This window comes from Chinchilla lanigera, unplaced genomic scaffold, assembly GCF_000276665.1.
Source record: "Chinchilla lanigera isolate Chin_1 unplaced genomic scaffold, ChiLan1.0 scaffold00006, whole genome shotgun sequence".
Taxonomy (NCBI): domain Eukaryota; kingdom Metazoa; phylum Chordata; class Mammalia; order Rodentia; family Chinchillidae; genus Chinchilla; species Chinchilla lanigera.
Genome location: NW_004955407.1, coordinates 3403407 through 3422941, shown reverse-complemented (window position 1 = coordinate 3422941; position 19535 = coordinate 3403407). Strand labels below are relative to the sequence as shown.

Here is a 19535-nt window from a genome sequence, read left to right as displayed (position 1 = left end):
CGCCTGTTGTAGGAACCTTGTTCGGCAGTCTTGGGGTATGGAAAGAAGATTGACAAGTCTATTAAAAAGGGCCTTTATTGGCTGCTACATATCATCGCCAGAGACTTTGAGACCTTGAATGAAAGGATCCAGAAGGACACAAGGGAACAGCGAGCGCTGGAGGAACAGGAGAAGCGAGAAAGAGCTGAGCGAGTGCGAAAACTGCGAGAAGAAAGGTAAGTAGCCTGATTCTGCCGCAGTGCCTTTGAAGCGTAAGAACACATGGCGGGTCTGTGAGTAGTTTGCTTCTTTGTTCAGGCTGCCTGTCCTGTTCAATTTTGTCTCCTTCTGTATGAAGGAGGGTACTAAATAAATTATACAAGTGCAGGGGATAGGTTTTAACTTTCCTGGTTATACTAGGTAAATGTACTCCTTATGTAGTCATTATTCCCCAGAGTTTCAAGGTTTTATCTCTTTATCTTAGGAGTACTTCTAGAGCAGTGGTTCTCAGCGTCCAGTGAGATTGCGGCCTTTCAGGGAACGTGTGGGAACGATGTTGGACTGTCACAGCTGGGAGGAGGGGCGGTAGTACTCCACCTGTTGTGCAGAGGGCAGGGACGTTGCCACACATTTTGCAGTGTGTGGGACGGGCTCCCCCAGCAAGGAATTACAAGGTGCAACATTACAAACGATGGAGACTCAGAAACCTTCCTTTAGACTCAGCAAAGATAGAGGTGAGATGTTAAAGGTAAACTAGCCAAGACAAATCTGATCCTCAGTACTGTTTTGTTAGACAGTAGACCAAATTATACCACTTTAAGTTCCTAAAATACATATTTTAAGTGATTATTAAAATATGCTGTGAGAAAGAAAATATTTGATTAAATTCACCAAACTATACTTTTGAAGAAGATACTTCAGAATCATTTATAATTTAATACTGTAAGAAAGGGCTAAGGTTTAAATATAAGTTGAACTTAATGTGGAAGAGGGAGGAAAAGGAGGAGAAATGAGAAAGGTTTTTAAGTGAGTTCCTGTAAGATCCAGAGTTGCCTTCCATCAACCTAAGCGTATTGGCTTTTCATATCGGTTAATATAGCAGCAGCCCCATAACCAGAAGCTCCCTCCTCCGGAGCTTTGTGAGGCGCCCCCTTACATTGTGCAGGAGGTCCTCTGAAAGTGTTCTTTTAGTTGAGAGAATGCCCTCGGAGAAAGAAGCATTTGTAAAAATACTGTCTTCCACTCTCCTGAAGCGCTGTGTAAGGTGAGCATGTCATTCATCTAGGTCTTTATCATACCACAGAAAGAAGAGGCTGAGTGATCTTGGGGCCGCTGCCAGGATGTGGTTTTAGTTACTGTGAGAATCTTTGGTTTTATGTCCCAATGTATATTTTCATGATGTAAAGCTCATTAGAAGCAGTCATATTTGTAAGAATGCTTATATATAAAAATAATGTATAGGGCCACTGTTTTCTGAAGACCCCTTTTTTGGTGTGGTTTTGTTTTTTTTATTTTTGGTTTTGTCTTTTTGAGATAGTCTTACTATGCAGTCCAGGCCTTGAGCTTGCTTTGTAGCCCAGACTGGCCTCACAACAATCCTCCTGCCTCCACCTTCTGAGTGCTGGGATTGCAGGTGTGAGCCACCATGCGTGACTTTTTTTTTTTTTTTCTGTCTTTTTGAGACAGGGTCTCACTCTGCAGTTCAGGCTGACCTTGCACTCACTTTGTAGCCCAGGCTGGTCTTGAACTCTTAACCATCCTCCTGCCTCAGCCTCCCAAGTACTGGGATTACAGGTGATGCCACCACACCCGGCTTCTGAAAAGCCTTTCACCTTTCCTCCATAAAGAAAACAAAAACATGGGCCGTGCATATATCAGTGTGGGAAATGTGACCAGCATGTGTGAGGCAGGGGGAAGGGAGAGGGAGGGCGGAGAGAGAGAAAAATCAAGTGGAATACAGGAAATTTAATGTGAGTCGTTTTAAGAAAGCTTTTACCTATGCTGCATTATTGTGGGTGTTTCTAGTACTCATTCTCCTTTCCTCATTTGTCCTTAGCCTTGGCAGCTGTGGGTTGAGACTGCTGCTCTTTAGCTGAGGCTCTGTAATTAAAAATAAATTGGTGCTTAGAGAGGACGGATTATAGAGATTAGAAAATAATCTTTTTACTTTACTAAATTCAATCTATTTTGTCCTTATAGTCATTTTTATTTTTTTTTTTGAAAAACAGTAAAAACAATTTTGGTATCACAATAGTGATTGGTATCAAAATAGTGATTGGTATCAAAATAGTGATAGCAAAGTTTTGGTATCAAATAACATACAGTATTGATACTGTATACCTGCAGTTGTCATTAATGAATAACATAACAGCGACTATTCTGTTTTGTTTATTTATGAGTCCCCTCACTTATTTTGCTTTATTTGATCTTTGAAACAGCTCAGTGAAGTATTTTTTCCATATGTATGTGGAAGCCTGAGCTTAATGATCTAGCTCAAGGTCATAGGAGTAGTAAATTGTAAGTCTCTAAACCTTGCCTTTCCAGATTCAGAATGAAAGGATATGTATTTCTGATCTAGCTGTTCATCCCTAATTCTCATTTTTCTGTCTCTGGCTGCTTTTTTTTTTTTTTGGCTCTTTGAGACAGGGTCTTGCTATGCAGTTCAGGCAGGCCTTAAGCTTACTTTGTAGCCAGGCTGGCCTCGAACTTGCAACAATCCTCCTGCCTCAGAGTTGGCATTACAGGCATGCGCCACCACACCCGGCAGCTGCTTGTTTTAGTAACTTACTCTTCATGTATTAGGCAACATTAACTATAAATCACAGAAATCTTAAATGATTCATTAGTAACTGTTATGGGAATATTTAATCTGAATGATACAGGGCAACTTATTTTTACAACTTTTCATACTCTTAAACTAAGCAACAGGTTTTACCTAGCTATTCCAATATGATACACAACTGGATGAAATATATCACTCTATAGTATTACCTTATCATATACTGCTGTAGAATAAACATATAGATGTCCCACTGTTTTCTTTGTACTGTAAATGAGAAACATGTTTGTGTATAAATAAAAACACAGGTTGAGTTAAAGGAATATGTCCAAGTTGTATTAACAATAGAAGACTTTTCTTTTAGTGCTGGTAAAAAGAATAGCTTTGATTCTGGAGGGTAATTAATAATTTGGCAACTACATATGTTTGAGAACTAATCTGTACTATTAACATTAAGGAGTTACTAGCTGGGTGTTGTGGTGGTACATGGCTGTAATCTCAGCATCCTGGTGGCTGAGGCAGGAGGATTGCTATAGATTCAGGGCCAGCCTGGGCTGCATAGTGAGTTCAATACCAGCCAGTAAAGGATAAAATTAGAGAGCTGTTTTTTTTATATATATGATTAGTTTAAATGAATGTTAGAAGTAGGTGGAGCAATTAAAAAAAAAAAAGACGAACCCGTATTATGCAGGCAGACCTTGTCTCCAGGAAACAAAACAACGAAGTCACTGTTATGAATTGTTAGAATTTTTTCTTTTTAATTCAGATAACTAATTATTTTTTTGTTTCTGTTGTTGTTTTGTTTTTTGAGAGAAGGTCTTACGATGTAGTTCAGGCTGGCCTTGAACTCACAATGTACCCTGGCTGTCTTTGAACTCATGGTGATCCTTCTGCCTCAGTCTCCAGAGTACTGGGATTACAGGCATGTGCTGCCATGCACAGTTTCAAATAAGTGATGTTTAAAGAGGATAGAGGCCTGTTAGTTGAATAAGTATTTTACAAATCCCCTCAATAATTAAAAGCTATGACAAGATGTTTATATCACTAAGACTAAATACCCTTAAACCTACTGCAGACTGGTTCATTAAGCATAATTCAGCACTTTTTACACAGAAATTTCCATTTCCCCCCTCAAATAATAGAGAACAAAGAGAAGGAGAGCAAGCGGAGCTGGATGGAAGCAGCGGGGCTGATGACTTGGGCCCGAGACCAGTTCCTGTGAACCCTTTCCAGCCCATCGCGTCTGTCATAATGGAGGTGCGAGTGGGTGGCAAGTGTGATTGTTTATTTATTACACTGTGATGCTGATGCTGGGGAGGAGGGGAAAGGAGGACGGCCGGACAAGGTGTGTGAGCCAGCTCTCCTTCACGGTGACAGACACCTGCGGTGTCACCCTGAAGGAGGAGCGGTGCGCTTGGCTCCTGGCTGCAGTCCGTGGGTGCAGACTGCACTGCCTGCGTCTCTGGCACAGCAGAGTATGTTGGGGCATCGGGGAGCAGAGCTGCGCGCCTCAAGGGGGCCATGAAGCGGAGGGCTAGCCTGGACCAAGGAGGAAGCGGCTGGGGCAAAGCACACCCTCGGAGCCCTCCGCCCCGCCGCCGACAGTCCCTCCCTCCGTGCGCGTGGCCTCGTCGCCCGAGGCCGGCGGAGCTGGGACCTTGTCGGTGGATTAGTGCGCTGGGTGCAGCTGGAGCCCCACGACCCTGTCCCCGCCAGAGCCCGCCAGCTGGAGCGGGCTGTAACACAGGAACTGGAATAATTTCTCTAAATAATGAAAGGTGTGAGCAATTGAGTGTTTCTTCCTTTATTTTCTCTTCAAAAGGTGCATGCAAAATATAAAAAATGAGAGCTAATTTTAGATTATATTGACAGTGTTAGAAAAAGGAAATTAGACTTCGAAATAAATTAGAATGTAGATAAACGTTGAATGCTGTTACAGTTATGTCAGTGACTGTTGCAGTAACTCCCTTGTCATTTGTTCACAGAGCAGTAATATATCCATTTACTTACACTGTCTGTGTCCCAGGATTGCTGCTGCTGTGCCTTGGAACAATGTCTAGGCGCTTGTGTAGAGCACAGAAACAGTTTAGTTTTCCAAGGGTGCTTAAGAATGGTCTAAGCTGCAGTACATTTTCTTGTGTCTGAATACAGGAAATTTATTTTAATTTTGATCACTGCAAGTTTTAGCAAGATTAATTTGTGGATTTTAATTATGAAGAAGTTAAGGAGCTGCTCGCGCGTGTCGTTCTTTTCCTCTTCTGCTGGTGCCCGGGCTCGTCTTGGCTGTGCTTCGTCCCTGCTCAGCAGCCGAACCCTCTGGCGGCGGGGCTTCCCAGGTCTCTCCCACTGACCCAGACCGTGCCTGGCTCTCGGGCCTGCTGCGTTCCCACTCCTTTTCCCGCCGCTGCCTCTCTCGCTGCTCTGGGAAGGTGAATGCTGGTTTCTTCCTCAGTGCTGCTGCTGAGGGAGGCACCTCTGGGTAAAAAAATCATAATTTCGATTCTGCTTTATTCTGCAAAATAATTGGTAATATGGAATATTTGGTCTTAAATTGCACAACTATCTGAAGATTAAGTAAATCTTTTCTTAATCCTATTGCATTTCCTCTGAATGTGCTTTTCTAAGTAAAAGTATCTTAATAGTATGAATTATTGTCTCCACACTATCAAACATTGTTTGTCAAGTTTTGTTTTACTTTTTTTTCTTGTCTTTTTGAGACAGGGTTTCACTATGCAGTCCAGGCTGGCCTTGAGCTCACTTTGTAGCCCAGGCTGGTCTCAAACTTGCAACGATTCTCCTGCTCAGCTGGGATTACAGATGTGCGCCACCATGCCCAGCTTTGTTTTACATTAAAAAAATACTGATACGTTGTTCTATCCAGGGTGACAGGTCCTGAGAATGAGGTGCCCACGGATGATAAGAAAGAGACAAGGAAAACAAGAGAGGCAAAAGTCTAGGATCAGGGGGTTTACAGCATCTCGGACTGCAGCCCCAGTTACCAATCTCAGTCACCTTTTATTGAGCAACAACCAAGGGTGTAGCTAGTACAAATGGGCGGATACCAAAGCACTATCCTTCTCCAGGTCTGCCTCTTACGATGCTGGCAACAATCCCCAGGTGGGCCTCCCACACCCAGCACCATGCTCACTCAGTTCAGCTGGGGGTTATAAGTTGACCACTAGTTGTCAATCCACTACAATCACATCCTTACTTCCCATTAATTTTTACAATGCATGGCAAGACTGAAAAATAGGGACCACCTGCAATTCAAATACACTCTTATCTTCAGGTGAAAGGTTTCAGTTCGTTTTTGCAACAATAAACAAATCATTGTGTGTCCTCAGTGCTTTCTAATCAAAGAATGACCTTCTCCACACTGATAGAGAAAGAAATCAAAATTTATTGTTCCAGGGCCAGGGATGTAGCTCAACAGCACAGTGCCTGCCTGGCAAGCGCGAGGTCATGAGTTTGATTCCCAGTACCACCAAAACAAAAAAAAAAAATACTTCAAAACATTGATTACTCTGTGTGTAAGAAAGCTTAATTGGTAAATAAAACTTTATAGTACTACCATGTATAAAACTTACTTAGAAAGCCCTAGCGCTTTTCACAGCATCGTATTTTTCACAGTGTAAGGAAGAAAACAATATTGGTATAGAACACCATATGTAGAAGGTCTATAAATCAGGGTTATGGGGAGAGTGCAATTGTTACTCTTTGAAATTATGATAATTTTAAGATGGTAAATAAGTAATGAAAACAAATTATCTGTAATCTCTTATGTGCAAATACCTTTTTTCACAAAATTTCTTTACTGTGTTTGGTTGTTTACAATGCCTATTACTCATTTGATTTTTACCATAGCTATTAGAAATAGTAAAGTATTATGAAGTATTGGTTCTAGAATAGGTAGATCCATCAATGGAGCAAATAGAATAAACCTAATCATATATGATCATTCAGTATAACATAAAGGTAACATTTCACATTGAGAGAAAAACATTGGAACTGAACAACCATTTGCAAAAATATAAAATTATTGTGCATTGCATAGCAAATGAAACTCCAGAAGTATCAAAGACTTAAATATATATATTTGAAAACTTTAAAATACTAGTAGATAATGTACATATTAACATGCTGAGAGGATGAAAACTTTCAAAGATAAACCACAAATTATAAAGTGGAAAATGGATAGTGCATATTATATTTAATTTCTAAAGTGCTGTTTTACAATGTTAAAAAGCAAACATTAAAACAAAGCAGACCCTCCTGAAGAGTAAAGCACATAGGACGCGCGGCCCGGTATGACGGTGTGGTTAGTCCTCGCGGTAGGTGCGGCAGTGGTGAGAACAGAGGCCGCCCACAGAGTACTGTGGGAGTGACAGGAGTGCGTGCTGCTGCGCACGGGCAGTGTGCCGCGGGAACAGCAGTGGGGTGTTTGACGATTCCTCTTCCCTTGTTGTAACATTTTTTAATTAAACTAAAACAACACTAAGGTAAATATTCGTTAGTTTACCAGATATATGAAAAGTTAATAATGATGTGCAGCATTGAAAGTGATGTAAGAAATACAATTCTCCCATCCTTTTGTCTGGGGTATGCATTGGCTCAATTTTTTTGAGGAGAAATGTGTGATAATATGTCACATTTTAAAATGTACTAACCCCAACGATTCAACATTTGTACTTGGGAATTTAATTTAAAAAATTTAAGACAACAGTTTATTTCTTACAATACCGGGGAAATTAGAAATTAGAATTCCTTGTTTATTTTGTAGAGGAATTAGTATAAGAGATAACCATTTCAAATGTTTATATAATTGTTGAAAAATAACAGAAGCTAACATTTATTTTCTGTGTGTGAGAAACTGTTTTAAGTACTTCATATATTCCTTGCTGTAGAAAGAAACACCTTTTTTTTGTCTTTTTGAGACAGGGTTTCACTATGCAGTTTAGATTCATCTAGAACTCAGTTTGTATCCCAGGCTGGCCTCAAACTCATGGCAGTCCTCCTGCCTCAGCCTCCCGAGTGCTGGGATTACAGGCATACGCCACCACAGCGGGCTAGAAACACTATTCTTAAAAACTTTAATATTTTTTTGTTTAAATAAATATGTATATGGAGACAGTCACACACGTATGTTTACGGGTGGTGTATATGTGTGAGTGTGGATAGGCAGAGAAAAACCCCAGATAATAATTATACACTGAATAGTGGTCATCTCTAGGTTGTGAAATTACTGGTGATACTTATTTTCTTTCCTTATACTTTTTGTGTTTACTGAATATTTAATAGCATGTTTTAATGATAAATTTCAACAAATAATTTTAACATTTGAACACAGAATGTCTGACATTACAAATATTCTTTTTTGTTCATTTGTTTTAGAGACAGGGTCTCACTATGTAGTCTAGGCTGGCCTTAAATTCACTTTGTAGCCCAGGCTGGCCTCAAACTCATGACGATCCATTTGTCTCAGCTTCCTGAATGCTGGGATTACAGGAGTGCGCCACCACACCTGGCTATAACATTATAAACGTTTTTGAAGTGGTATTAGGTTAAATGATGTTAAGTTGATGTTAGAGGTTAGACATAACCACTGTACATTATGATAAAGATGCTATATTTCATTTCTGTTAGAATGAAAAGAAACTTGAAAAAGAGAAAAAGAAACAAACGACGGAAAAAGACAGTGACATTTGTCCCTTGCAACAGAAAACGGAACATGAACAAACAGAAACACAGAGCCAGGCTAGTGACAATAGCCAAAGAAACAATGAATTTGAAGTAGTAGAAAATTATAAGGAGGCCTTAACACAGCAGTTGGAGGATGAAGATGAGACAGATCAGCGATCTTCAGAATCAGGTGAAAATGTGTATATGGCTTGTAAATATGGCTTATGTCACTTATCGTGTTTATTTTCACAAAAAAACCTGTAATTTTTTTGTCTTCAAATGCAGTATTTATCTTGATTTTTTTTTTTTTGCCCATTAGCCAATTTTCTCTAAATGCATTTTTGCATTTTGGCTTAACATGTGGTTCTTTACAATTTAAAAGAACTCAAGCCAGGCGTGATGGCACGTGCCTGTCCTCCCAGCACTTGAGAGGCTGAGGCAGGAGGATCTTTGTGAGTTTGAGACCAGCCTGGGCTACAGAGGGAGCTCAAGGCCAGCCTGAACTGCATAGTGAGACCCTATCTCAAAAAGACCAAAAAAAAAAAAAAAGAATTCAGCAGAAATTCAATTTTGAAAAATTCAGAATACAGCCTAATTCCTAGGATTTGTTGGAATTTATTTAACATTTTAAGCCTTTGTTGTTATTTGTTTAGCCTTTTCATGCTAAAGTTCACATTGTTTTCTCTGTTTTTATAAGATTGAAACATAAAGCATTTTCAAAACGTTATCGGGGCCATGGTGTAGCTCAGTGGTAGAGCTTATGCTTAGCTGGTACAAGGCTGTGCGTTCATTCCCAAGCACACTCCTGTATGCACACAGACACACATACACACATAAACACACTCCTACCAAATAGCCATTTTCCTTTAATTCTGTACAAGGTTGGTACCTGCCGGTGTGATGTAACAGAACACTCATGTGTGCTGGTGTCGTGGGAGACAACCTATGTTTGGAATCAGAAAACCAGGGGCAAAAACCATTTCCTAGATACACTCTAAGTGCTGTAGCAGCAGTTCCCAGCCTTTTAGCGTTAGCGACCAGTTTTGTGGGAGGCATTTTTTCCACGGACAGGGTGTGTGTGGGGGTTGTGGCTGGAGGGTGGTCTAAGCACATGAGATGTATTGTGCAGCTTTTTTCAGTTCTTACTTTGCAGCATACAGTGAAGTAATTGTACAGCACGCAGTAGTGCAGAGCCAGTGGGAGCCCAGGGCTTGCTTTCCTGTGCCTTGGCCCTCCTGTCTGAGGTGGCGGGAAACACTGACGCCTGAAGTGTGCTGCTTTCTCCCAGTGTGCTCCATAATCCCGTTTTGGCTGCTGGCATCGCAGAAAACCCTCCTTCACGAAGATAGGATGTTGGAAATAGAGGCAGTTTTTCCAGTGTTTCCTGGCATCTCAGGATATGTCACCTTGACTTTAAACCAGAATGTGTGGCGATCTGAGGTTTCTCAAACGTACATCTTGTTTTCAATACTGAGGATGGAACCCAGGGCCTCACACTTGCAAGGCAAGTGCTGTACCCTTGAGCCACACCTCAGACACACTTTTAACGTTCGTCATTTTTCAGTCTAAAGCAATTGACCCCCTCTAGCACAGAGCCACTTCCCCCGGCTAATTCACAGATGGGTCTCAGATGCATTCCCTCTGCGTTCAGGGGTGCTTTGTGGGTAGGAAGTAATATTCAAACTCTGTTGAAAGGCAAGATAAGTGGTTGTATTTGAGCTGGAAAAAAGGCGGCCCAAGCTTAGTCTCATTCAAAAATCTGCTAGTGTATGGGGGATATAGCTCAGTGGCATAAGCACCTGCCTGGCAAGCAGAAGGTCCTGAGTTCGATTCCTGGTACAAAAAAAAATCTGCTGGTGTATAAAACATGTCAGAAATTCTAATGTTAACTCATTGGCTTATAATTCCAGTTTGGCTTTAAATGTAGCCACTTTTTTCTGCCTTTTTGAGACAGGGTTTTAATATGCAGTTCAGGCTGGACTTGAACTCACCATGTAGCCCAGGCTGGCCTCAAATTCAAAGCAGTCCTCCTGCCTCAGCCTCCCAAGTGCTGGGATTATAGGCATGGGCCACCACACCTGGCTTAAATGCGTGCACTTTGTCTGCCAACTTGAATACATTTGACATTCTCCCCTGAGGTCATAGATTTGAGTTTCTGGAGCCGGTTCAGTATGTCACACAAGTAAGCAAGTTTTGTGGCCCATTTTGTGTCACCGAACTGTGCTCCACTGACTACTGTTTTTCTAAAAGATAGCCCTAGTGTGGCTTTCATAACTCAGAAACTCTGGCCAGTTCTCTGCCTTTAGAAAGCAGTCATAGAGAGAAGACGGCGTGCTTTGCGTCCATCTTATTCACAGAGCTTCAGGAATGTGTGCAGCTTTCAGCCAAAGACTTGAGTCCTTTCGCAGCTGTGGTGGTGCTCGGCAGCAGAGTGCAGGCATCTTCATGCTCATCATCCTGAACGTGAACTGCGCAGAAACAAACATTTTCGCCTTATTATCAGCACCAGTAGACTCATCAAGCTGGATTGTCTGCTACAGTGACTCAGTAATTTAGTAGCTGTGCCTCGGTATCCCCTGGTAGTTCATCACATTGTGTGGTTATGGCGCCATCTCTGAACAGCAGCTTGTCCTAAAAGTTTACTGCAATGTCCCTAGCATACAGCAGGATCAGCTCTTCCCAGTACTAAGGGCTTCTTAGTTTCAGCAGTGTGGTTAGCCACTAAGACAGGTGCTCTCTGTGCAGAGACTTTTGATGAAGTCATCACTTTTCAGTGATTGCTTTTTTTCTTCATCTTCTCGGGACTTTTCCTTTGCAGTACTCCAAAGGCCTGTCTTCTAACACCTAGTCTCCATGCGGCAAACAAGTGTTGAAGGTTTCATGGCTTTGTTGGATAATTTGAATCACTGCTTGCATCCCACTTTAAATAGGACCCTTGGTATTTTCTTTTAAATACAGCTTTCTTATTTTTGGCAGCTTTAGGGTCTTCTGCTGTCTCATCATCCCTGGGTCTTTCCCTCTTTTTTTTGAGACAAGGCTTCACTATGCAGTTCAGGCCAGTCTTGAACTCACTGTGTAGCCAGATTGGCCTTGAACTCAGTCTTCCTGCCTCAGCTTCCCAAGTGCTGGGATTACAGGCGTGTGCACCACCCTCCCCCGCCCCCGCCCCCTGCCCATTTTGCCCACTTTTCAAAGAAGCTGTCCAGTTTTGGATAGACCTAGTTTGTGGGCTTAGTGACTGAGACAATATGTAGGTGGGAAAAAGTCCTAAATAGAAGTGGTAAATAAAATAATGGGCGGGCCTTGTGCAGACTAAAATAACTGTCAGATTCTAACTTAAAGTCTACCTTTGAGTCCAGGGTACAACTGAATTACATCAACTTACTAGAAAGCCTGCCGCCATATTCAGTTTAATTGTCACTTGCAACTCATAATAGGGTAATAGGGTTGTGCTGAGTCTGCAGGCAGTCGATTCATTATTGTCTCTGCAGTTAAACCTGTTTTTTAATGTTTATCTGCATTTGCAGCTCCTCCCTAGTGCTAGCATGACCTCCTCAGCTCTCCTTAGATGACCAGGCACAAGATTCTCACAAGGGGGGCACATGGTATGTGCACTTCACAGTAGCTTCGAGCTCAGTGATAGTCTAATGCCACCACTGATGGGATGGAAGGCGGGGCCCGGGTGGTAATGCAAGGGAGGGAGCAGCTGTGGATCCCCAGGACGAGGCTGTGCTCATTAGCCTGCCACTCGCCTCCTGCTGGGCAGCCTGGGTGGACATCCCTGTAACACAGCGTTGTTCAGACTTAGTTTCTTCCTCTGTGAGATGGGGTAAGTATCATCTTTATTCACAGGGCTTTTAAGGTTACTTGTAAAGGAACTACAACATTCCTTCCAGAGAGGCTGGGCCTGATAATTACTTCCATGCCATTCCTAGTTAGTGAAAAGGCTCCATTGTATGTCAGAAATTTTTCAAGTATCCTTGAGCTCATGAAAATACATTCTCCATCTCCGAGTTAGTTGCTGAATGAAAAACAGTTTTTGAGGTTACTGTTTTTGTTAGATAAGTTAGGGCTGCCATTTTAATACCCATACAACTTTCTTTCAGCAGAATTAAAAAGAAGTAGCCGTAAAGATAGTTGTTGTCTTTGATTTGTAAAAAGTCTCTAACCTGACACACTGTTAAAAATAAAGGGGAAAGCAAATGACTTTAAAATATAGCATAAGAAAATCTGAGATAGTAAGTCTTACAACCACAGTGATGGCATTATATTTTATATATTGAAGCATCTCATCAGGTTCATTGTATTATTCAACACAGCATTACAGCATTCAACATAGCCATCCTGGGGCATATAATTTCCATTATATATATGGGAAGCCAGGAACTGAGTGACCCTGAGTAATGTAAGATAGCGTTTCTTTGGGGCTGGGCTGAGAACCAGGTCCGAATCGAATGTTCCGCGATCTGTGCTCTTCGGCCACCCTGAGCTGCTGCCGATCCTGAAGTACGGTGTGGTTTGGAGCTCTCCTTCCATTCTCCCAGCTGGGAGCTACGACACTAGCTGAGAGCATTGCTCTATTTCTACTTAAAAGCGAGGTGTCTCAAATGACACTAACTTGCTCAGAGAAATAATTTGTTTCTCAATATATTTGCATTTTTTACTGCTTCACAGATGTTGACTCTCTTACATTACATGTAACTCCCATTTTAGAAAGTATATTTTCATATATGTGTATATATAATGTATTACATATAAAGTTAGCCATTAGTTTTTTGTTTGTTTTGGTACTGGGAATTGAACTCAGGACCTCGTGCTTGCCAGGCAGGTGCTGTGCCGCTGAGCTATGTCCCTGACCCCGTAAGTTAACCATTAGTCAAATATTTTTACTTAGTAAATTTACTCAAGTTCATATTTGATTAGTGATAGCAATTTCCAGCAAAGATGTTTCTATGGTAATACCAGTATTTTCATGTTGTTCTTTATTTTGTATTTTAGAAGTTCACTTCGCAGAGATACAATGTTTTCTATTATAGACGTTTACTTTTCCCCAATGGTATTGAAGTCTATGTTTATATTATCTTAGATAATAGTAAAAAGAAAACTAAGAAACTAAGAATGAAAAGGAGTCACCGAGTAGAACCAGTTAACACAGACGACTCAACTCCTAAGAGTGCAACGCCGCCCCCACCACCCCCTCCTGGTGAGTAAATCGATACACAAAATTTAGAAATGCTACTTTAAACGATAAAGAGAAAAAGAAAAAGAAATAAATTGTATAGTTTTTATTGTATATTCATTCTCCTCTGAATTTATGAGAATCACTCACTTTTACTGTTTGCGAAATTTGTCAATGTAAGTAACAGTTTTTATAATAAAAATGTAAAATGTTATGGAAACTTACCCAGTAATTTCCAGACTGTGTTCAAGTTCATTTTGAAATATCAAAACCCAGTCTGCTAGCAGGAATTTAAGTTTATTGGATGGACAGCTAATGTTAGTTTTTAAAATTGTGGACCTTTCATCCGGAGAGTCCCCTAGATGTTCAAATTTTCCAAATATAGATCCAACATACATACCCACTTCCTGTTGCATGGATTAAATTGAGTAATGCATGTAAAGGAGTGCATTACTCATAAGGGGTCATAGTTGCACGACAATTGTAACTTTTTGGCATTAAGCAGAGTGTTTCACCACTATCATTAGATAGATACCTGATGACTACATTAATATGTTTTTAGTGTCCTTGTAGCCCAACGACAAGGCTTTAGACAGTAATATTTTCTTTTAGGAATCTTTTAAAGACCTATTTCTAGTATTCCTGTTAAGAAAACTATTTCTTTCAGCCTCTGCTACAGGTTAGAATAGTAATCTAAAGCTTATGTATGATGGTGGTGAAGGGGCTTATATTTTTAGTTAAAAGTGAATAAAAGCTTAAAGTAGATGTTAGCAGCCTGTACAATCCTTACAATTTGAAATAGAAACCATTTAAAATAGATTTGTGGCTGTCCAGTGTTGTATCATTTAGTAAATTTGAATTAACTCTGAATGTTCTGTATACGTCCTGTCAAGGGAGGGGTCCTCTCCATGGTCCTAGAGACATATGTTTAACAGTGTGCCATGTTTTTTCTTTTTCTTCAGTTGGCTGGGGAACCCCCAGAGTCACTAGACTTCCAAAACTTGAGCCTCTTGGTGGAACACGTCATAATGGTAATGCAGAAGGATTTATTTTCAAACACTTTTATTTACTTTGTAACTTAAACAAACTTAATATTTTATTTTTGGAACCCTTTTAAATCCACTGCCATCCTTTTTCATTACATTTTAAAATTTATTTAAAATTTTGTTTGAGTACACTTTGCATCTATATAATTTGATGTTTTTTTTAGGATACAAATGTAAAAGAATCATTCTTGAGCTTATCCATGCTATATTCACGTAAATACATATGAAAAGGGGAAAAGGGGACATGAAATTTAAATAATGAGACACGAAAATTACACCTACAGTTTAAAAAAAAAACCCCTGTAGATCTTGCACATTTACGCGATATACTCTATGATAATACAAATAGTTTTCTCTTCTAGTAAGACAGCTGCTCAATATTAAAATGAAGAAAAGGCCAACAAAATGTGTAAAATCAGAGAATAAATCAGTAAGCCAAATAAAGTTAAGTGGAAAGTTACTGACATCTTCCTGAAATTAAGAAAATAATTTTCCTTGAATGAAATTAACATTAGCTATAATCCAGCCAGTTACTGACATTAGAACCCTAGGAAGCAAAAAGTAGGAACAGGACAGTTGAGAATAATTAAGACACCTTGTGGCTATCGACCATCAGTCTGGGTCTTCACAATGAGATATTTCTACAAGGCCAAAGACTGATTACATACCATTGTAGATTACTCAGTTTGTTTCATCAAAATTTCTAATTCCCTTTTTGATAGTTCTGTGTTAACCTACTCTAAAACCTAAATACCCTAAGGAGAGTACTTAGTAGGAAAAAGGAAATGTAAAATTTAGAAAAGGATTTAGAAAAGGGTTACTACATAATTTGATTTATATCAAACTCTATAAAATATTTTATTAAAAATGATGTAATTATAGATATACTATGTGCTTTTTTCAGAGCACTATAGGTCAATAATGGAATATTTCATTATAATCATTAGTGAAAATTAGATTTTTTACATTTCTAAAGATAGATATTGATCCTTAGACTATATGAACATTATTGATAAGGTATTTCCATTAGAATTATATATTTTTATTTGACTTACTGATTTTTTATTAATCTTTGTTTTTATCAGTACATATTTTCAGACATACTGACCGTATCCATTGTGTGGAATTTGTACCAGTGATAATAGGTCTTGATTCTTTTTTCCTGTTCCCCTCCCCTCTCTGGAACCCGTCTTTTCATATATTATGAATTTAAATATCCATAGTGTTAGAAGCAAGCAGGGTAATGTTAGTGTGTTGATATGTACAATCACATACACATAGGGAAATAATTTTTATATTACACATTTTTTTCTCAGTGACTTTATCATTCAGTAAGTACTTTGTGTTTGCCATCAGCTAACACATTTGTAATAGTAAGATGAATGAGACACATATCCTGCTTTTGTGGAGATCCTCTTCTAACAGAGTACTACTTCGGCTTACTGTCGTGTCAGGGTCAACAGTTCTGTGGTGTAGCATTACTGTGCATAGACTGCATGAGCAGTTAGGGAAGCAGTGTTAGAACTGGGTCTTCAAAGGGTGAGAAGAGTGAGGAGTTGAAAGCAGAGAGGTGGGAAAGAACATTATTTGGAGAATAGCATGTGTGTACAGAGTGGGTGAGAGAAAAATTTTAAATTATAAAGAACATTGCAAGTAGAGTTCTGGCTTTGGGCCAGATTGAAAGTCTCGCATCTTTGTAAAGATGTATGGATTTGCTATAATTTTTAAGAGATAATACTTATTTTTAGTGTGGAAAAAATCATATTAAGTTTGATGCCCAGGAAAATAATTTTTGTCATGTGTAAAATACAGACTTGATGGTGGCTTTCCTGAGGTAAGAATCCAAGTTATAAGGCTGTTGCTGTAATCTAATGACAAATGGAAAGTGGAACAGAGAATAAAAATTACGCAAAGAATATTTTAACAATATATGATGCATGAAGGCTGGAGCTGTCCCTACAACTGGGAATACTTGAGGGGGAAAGGACAGCATTTTACAGGGAGATGCATACAATCTGTGAGGTGTCTGCAGGCTTAGGTGTTTAGAAATGTCTGAAGGGCAGTAGAAGTAAGATTAAGGCACTCAGGAGAAAACTAGGGGCCGGGTCAGGGGCTGGGCAGGATTTGTAGGTAGCACCCCACCCCAGTAGTCATCACACGGTAAGAGTTCTTTGCCTGGAGCAGATACACTTTGTGTTGCTGAATGAATGCAGTTGAAAATATGATCGCTTGCTGTTTATTAGGGAAGAGTACACAAGGAGATGCAGAAAATTCATGGTGACATTCAAGGGGAAAAATTATAATTAACGACAATTTGGAAAGAAAGGAAGAAAACAGACTAAGAAGAGTTTCCCCTAACTGTACTTTTTGGCATTTGTTTTTAAATGAGAACTTGCAGGGGAAGATTTGTAAGAATACATGTAAGTTTAAAGCCACTACATGCTCAACATTTTAATTAATTTTCATAATATCAAATTTTATCTTCTCAGTGCACAATACTATACTTTCACAAATTTTAAAATATCTTTATTAATTTTTTAAAAATTAAGTAAAATTATATTTCATTGGGGTTTAAAATATACAGTCAACTCTAGTAGTTGGAGAAATCAGGTATAATACATTTAAACTGTTAATACAAAAAGTTTACATTAGGTAGTGTTAGTTATTAGGATATGTTCATTAGATATTCTGCTAGGTAGCGAATAATTGCATCCTCTTCTTTTTCTCAGCTTTGAAAAATTAATTAGTTAATTAATTTTTGAGACAGTCTCTCCCTATGTAGTGCAGGCAGGGCTTGAACTCACTTATGTAGCTCAGGCTGACCTCAAACTCATGGTGATCCTTCTGCATCAGCCTCCCAAGTGTTGGGATCACAGGTGTGCGCCACCATGCCAGGCTCTCAGCTTTAGACATACTTACTTGCCTTTATATTTATAAGCATGTTGATGAAAGATTGATGGCAAGTAGGTAACATCCATGATGAACGAGCATTTAATTGAGAACCTACTAGTTTCCCCAGTAAAGTCAACACTGAACCTAACCACTGAATTTGATTTGCTTCTCCTCCATCTGGGTTCATGACCAGGATCCTGGAAAGAAGCAGGTTTGTTAGCTGAGGCACCACTGTGCTTTGGCCATTAAAAATTGCTGAGTTGAAAAAATCTCGCTAAAATCAGATTGAGAATTTTTAAGGCAGATTCTCATACTTTGACTATAGACATTTATTTACCTTGGTAACAATTTCATCTACTTTTCTAATTGCTTTTGTAGACTACAGAATTTGCTCAGTGTAGTAGGCGAGAGGGATGCTTCAGGGAGACTTGAAAAGAGATTCTATATATACTGTGTGCACTCCCAATCTGTACTTTATCAGTATGTTAGGTATTATTATTGTACACTAGAAGAAATTAATCCTGCTAGTTGCAGATAATGAGTATGCAAACTAAAGAATATTTTGAAACTTTAAAATTAGGAAAGAAGATAAAATATTGTGGGTTTTTTGTTTTGTTTTGTCTTTTTGAGAGAGGGTCTCACTACGTAGTTCAGGTTGGTCTTGAACTCACTGTGTAGCCCGGGCTGGCCTTGAACTTGTGGTGATCCTCCAGCCTCAGCCTCCTGAGTGCTAGGATTATAGGTGTGCGCCACCATGTCCGGCTATAATTTTACTGGTTTTACTGGTTTTCAATGTTCAGGTTAAAAAGTTTGAAGTTCTTTATAAAAAAGTGTGCTGGCAATTAAGTTAGTCATTTTAGTTCAGTACCCTCATCAACAATATTTTCTGTGATAGAGGCAATAAGAAGCCTATTTTTTCTAGTATAATTCCATTTTCTGGCAATGAAATAGTACAAAATCTCCTGAAATCAAACTGATTCCTTGGGAGGGACACATTTTTTTACATGGAGTTCATACATCTTTTCACAAAAGTACTTTTAAATTCCAGTAATAAAATCTGGGACAAAACATAGTTACTCTGGCTTAATTATGAGTTCTGTCATATAAAATTCTCACTCATTTTGAACTCAAGAAATTAGAGAATGGATATTTTAAATTTATTAAAATAATTAGGTACCTGTTGTCACTTTAATTATAGCAATATTAATAATTAGATATCTTATAGCTACCACTGTTTAAAATTTTTCAATTCTCCCAGATAACTGTATTAAATGAGCAACAGTATCTATCCACTTTGTTCACGAGGAACCTGTGCTCAAAGTTCATGTAGCTAAGAAGGGGCAGAATTAGGGTTTGAACTTGGTGTGTCCAGCTCAGAAACACACACCTCTAACTCACTATGTTTCACTGTTACATTAGGGTCTGTTAGAGCATCTGTACAGCTTAATAGTTGCTTTGAATTAATAGTTGTTTTAAAAAAATTACTCTTTCCTAATACATTTTTAATGTATGTATTTCAAATAATCCTGAAAAATTTATTTCAAATAATCTCACTACGTAGTTCAGGTCAGTCTTGAACTCATTGTGTAGCCTGGGCTGGCCTTGAACTTGTGGTGATCCTCAAGTATTTGTTTTTATTTATTTATTTCAAATAATGTATTTATTTCAAATAATCCTGAACACCTATGCCTCTAGAATAATCTTCAGGTAATAGATTAGAAAATAATTACCTGTTGATGGCTTATACATGTCATTAAATTCAGAGGCCAATTTATAAGGGATAGATATTTATTATGAAGGGCAAGACATTTTTGTATGAAATAGGCACTGATTCACTGAATTATATTGATGCATTATTGTAAGAGTCCAACTTGCTTTTCCTAAAATACCTACAAGTAGCAGCCACTACATAACAACATATGGCAGTGCAAATACTGATTTATCAAGACCTTAGAAATACACTGTGTAGATTTTATTTATG

At 39.1% G+C, this 19535-nt stretch overlaps 2 protein-coding genes across 5 annotated transcripts in view; one reads left to right on the top strand and one right to left on the bottom strand.

The window, feature by feature from the left end:
- Stx19 (syntaxin 19) overlaps positions 1-19535 on the bottom strand; it is a 40138-nt gene that overhangs the window by 14480 nt on the left and 6123 nt on the right. For 2 of the 4 annotated variants that reach the window (XM_005375506.1, XM_013503572.1), the window contains one exon: positions 1976-2079. The gene's annotated coding sequence lies outside the window, so the exon portion shown is untranslated. Of the gene's footprint in view, positions 1-1975; positions 2080-2970; positions 3007-4768; positions 5234-19535 lie in introns of those variants that run through there. The other 2 variants (XM_013503563.1, XM_013503556.1) reach the window with 2 other exon arrangements.
- The window catches only part of Arl13b (ADP-ribosylation factor-like 13B), a gene marked incomplete in the record, with an annotated part of 75626 nt that overhangs the window by 54898 nt on the left and 1193 nt on the right, over positions 1-19535 (top strand). Inside the window, 5 exon segments of the mRNA XM_005375514.2 lie at positions 13-215; positions 3901-4015; positions 8402-8627; positions 13524-13640; positions 14579-14647. Coding sequence (XP_005375571.2) covers positions 13-215; positions 3901-4015; positions 8402-8627; positions 13524-13640; positions 14579-14647 — 730 coding nt within the window.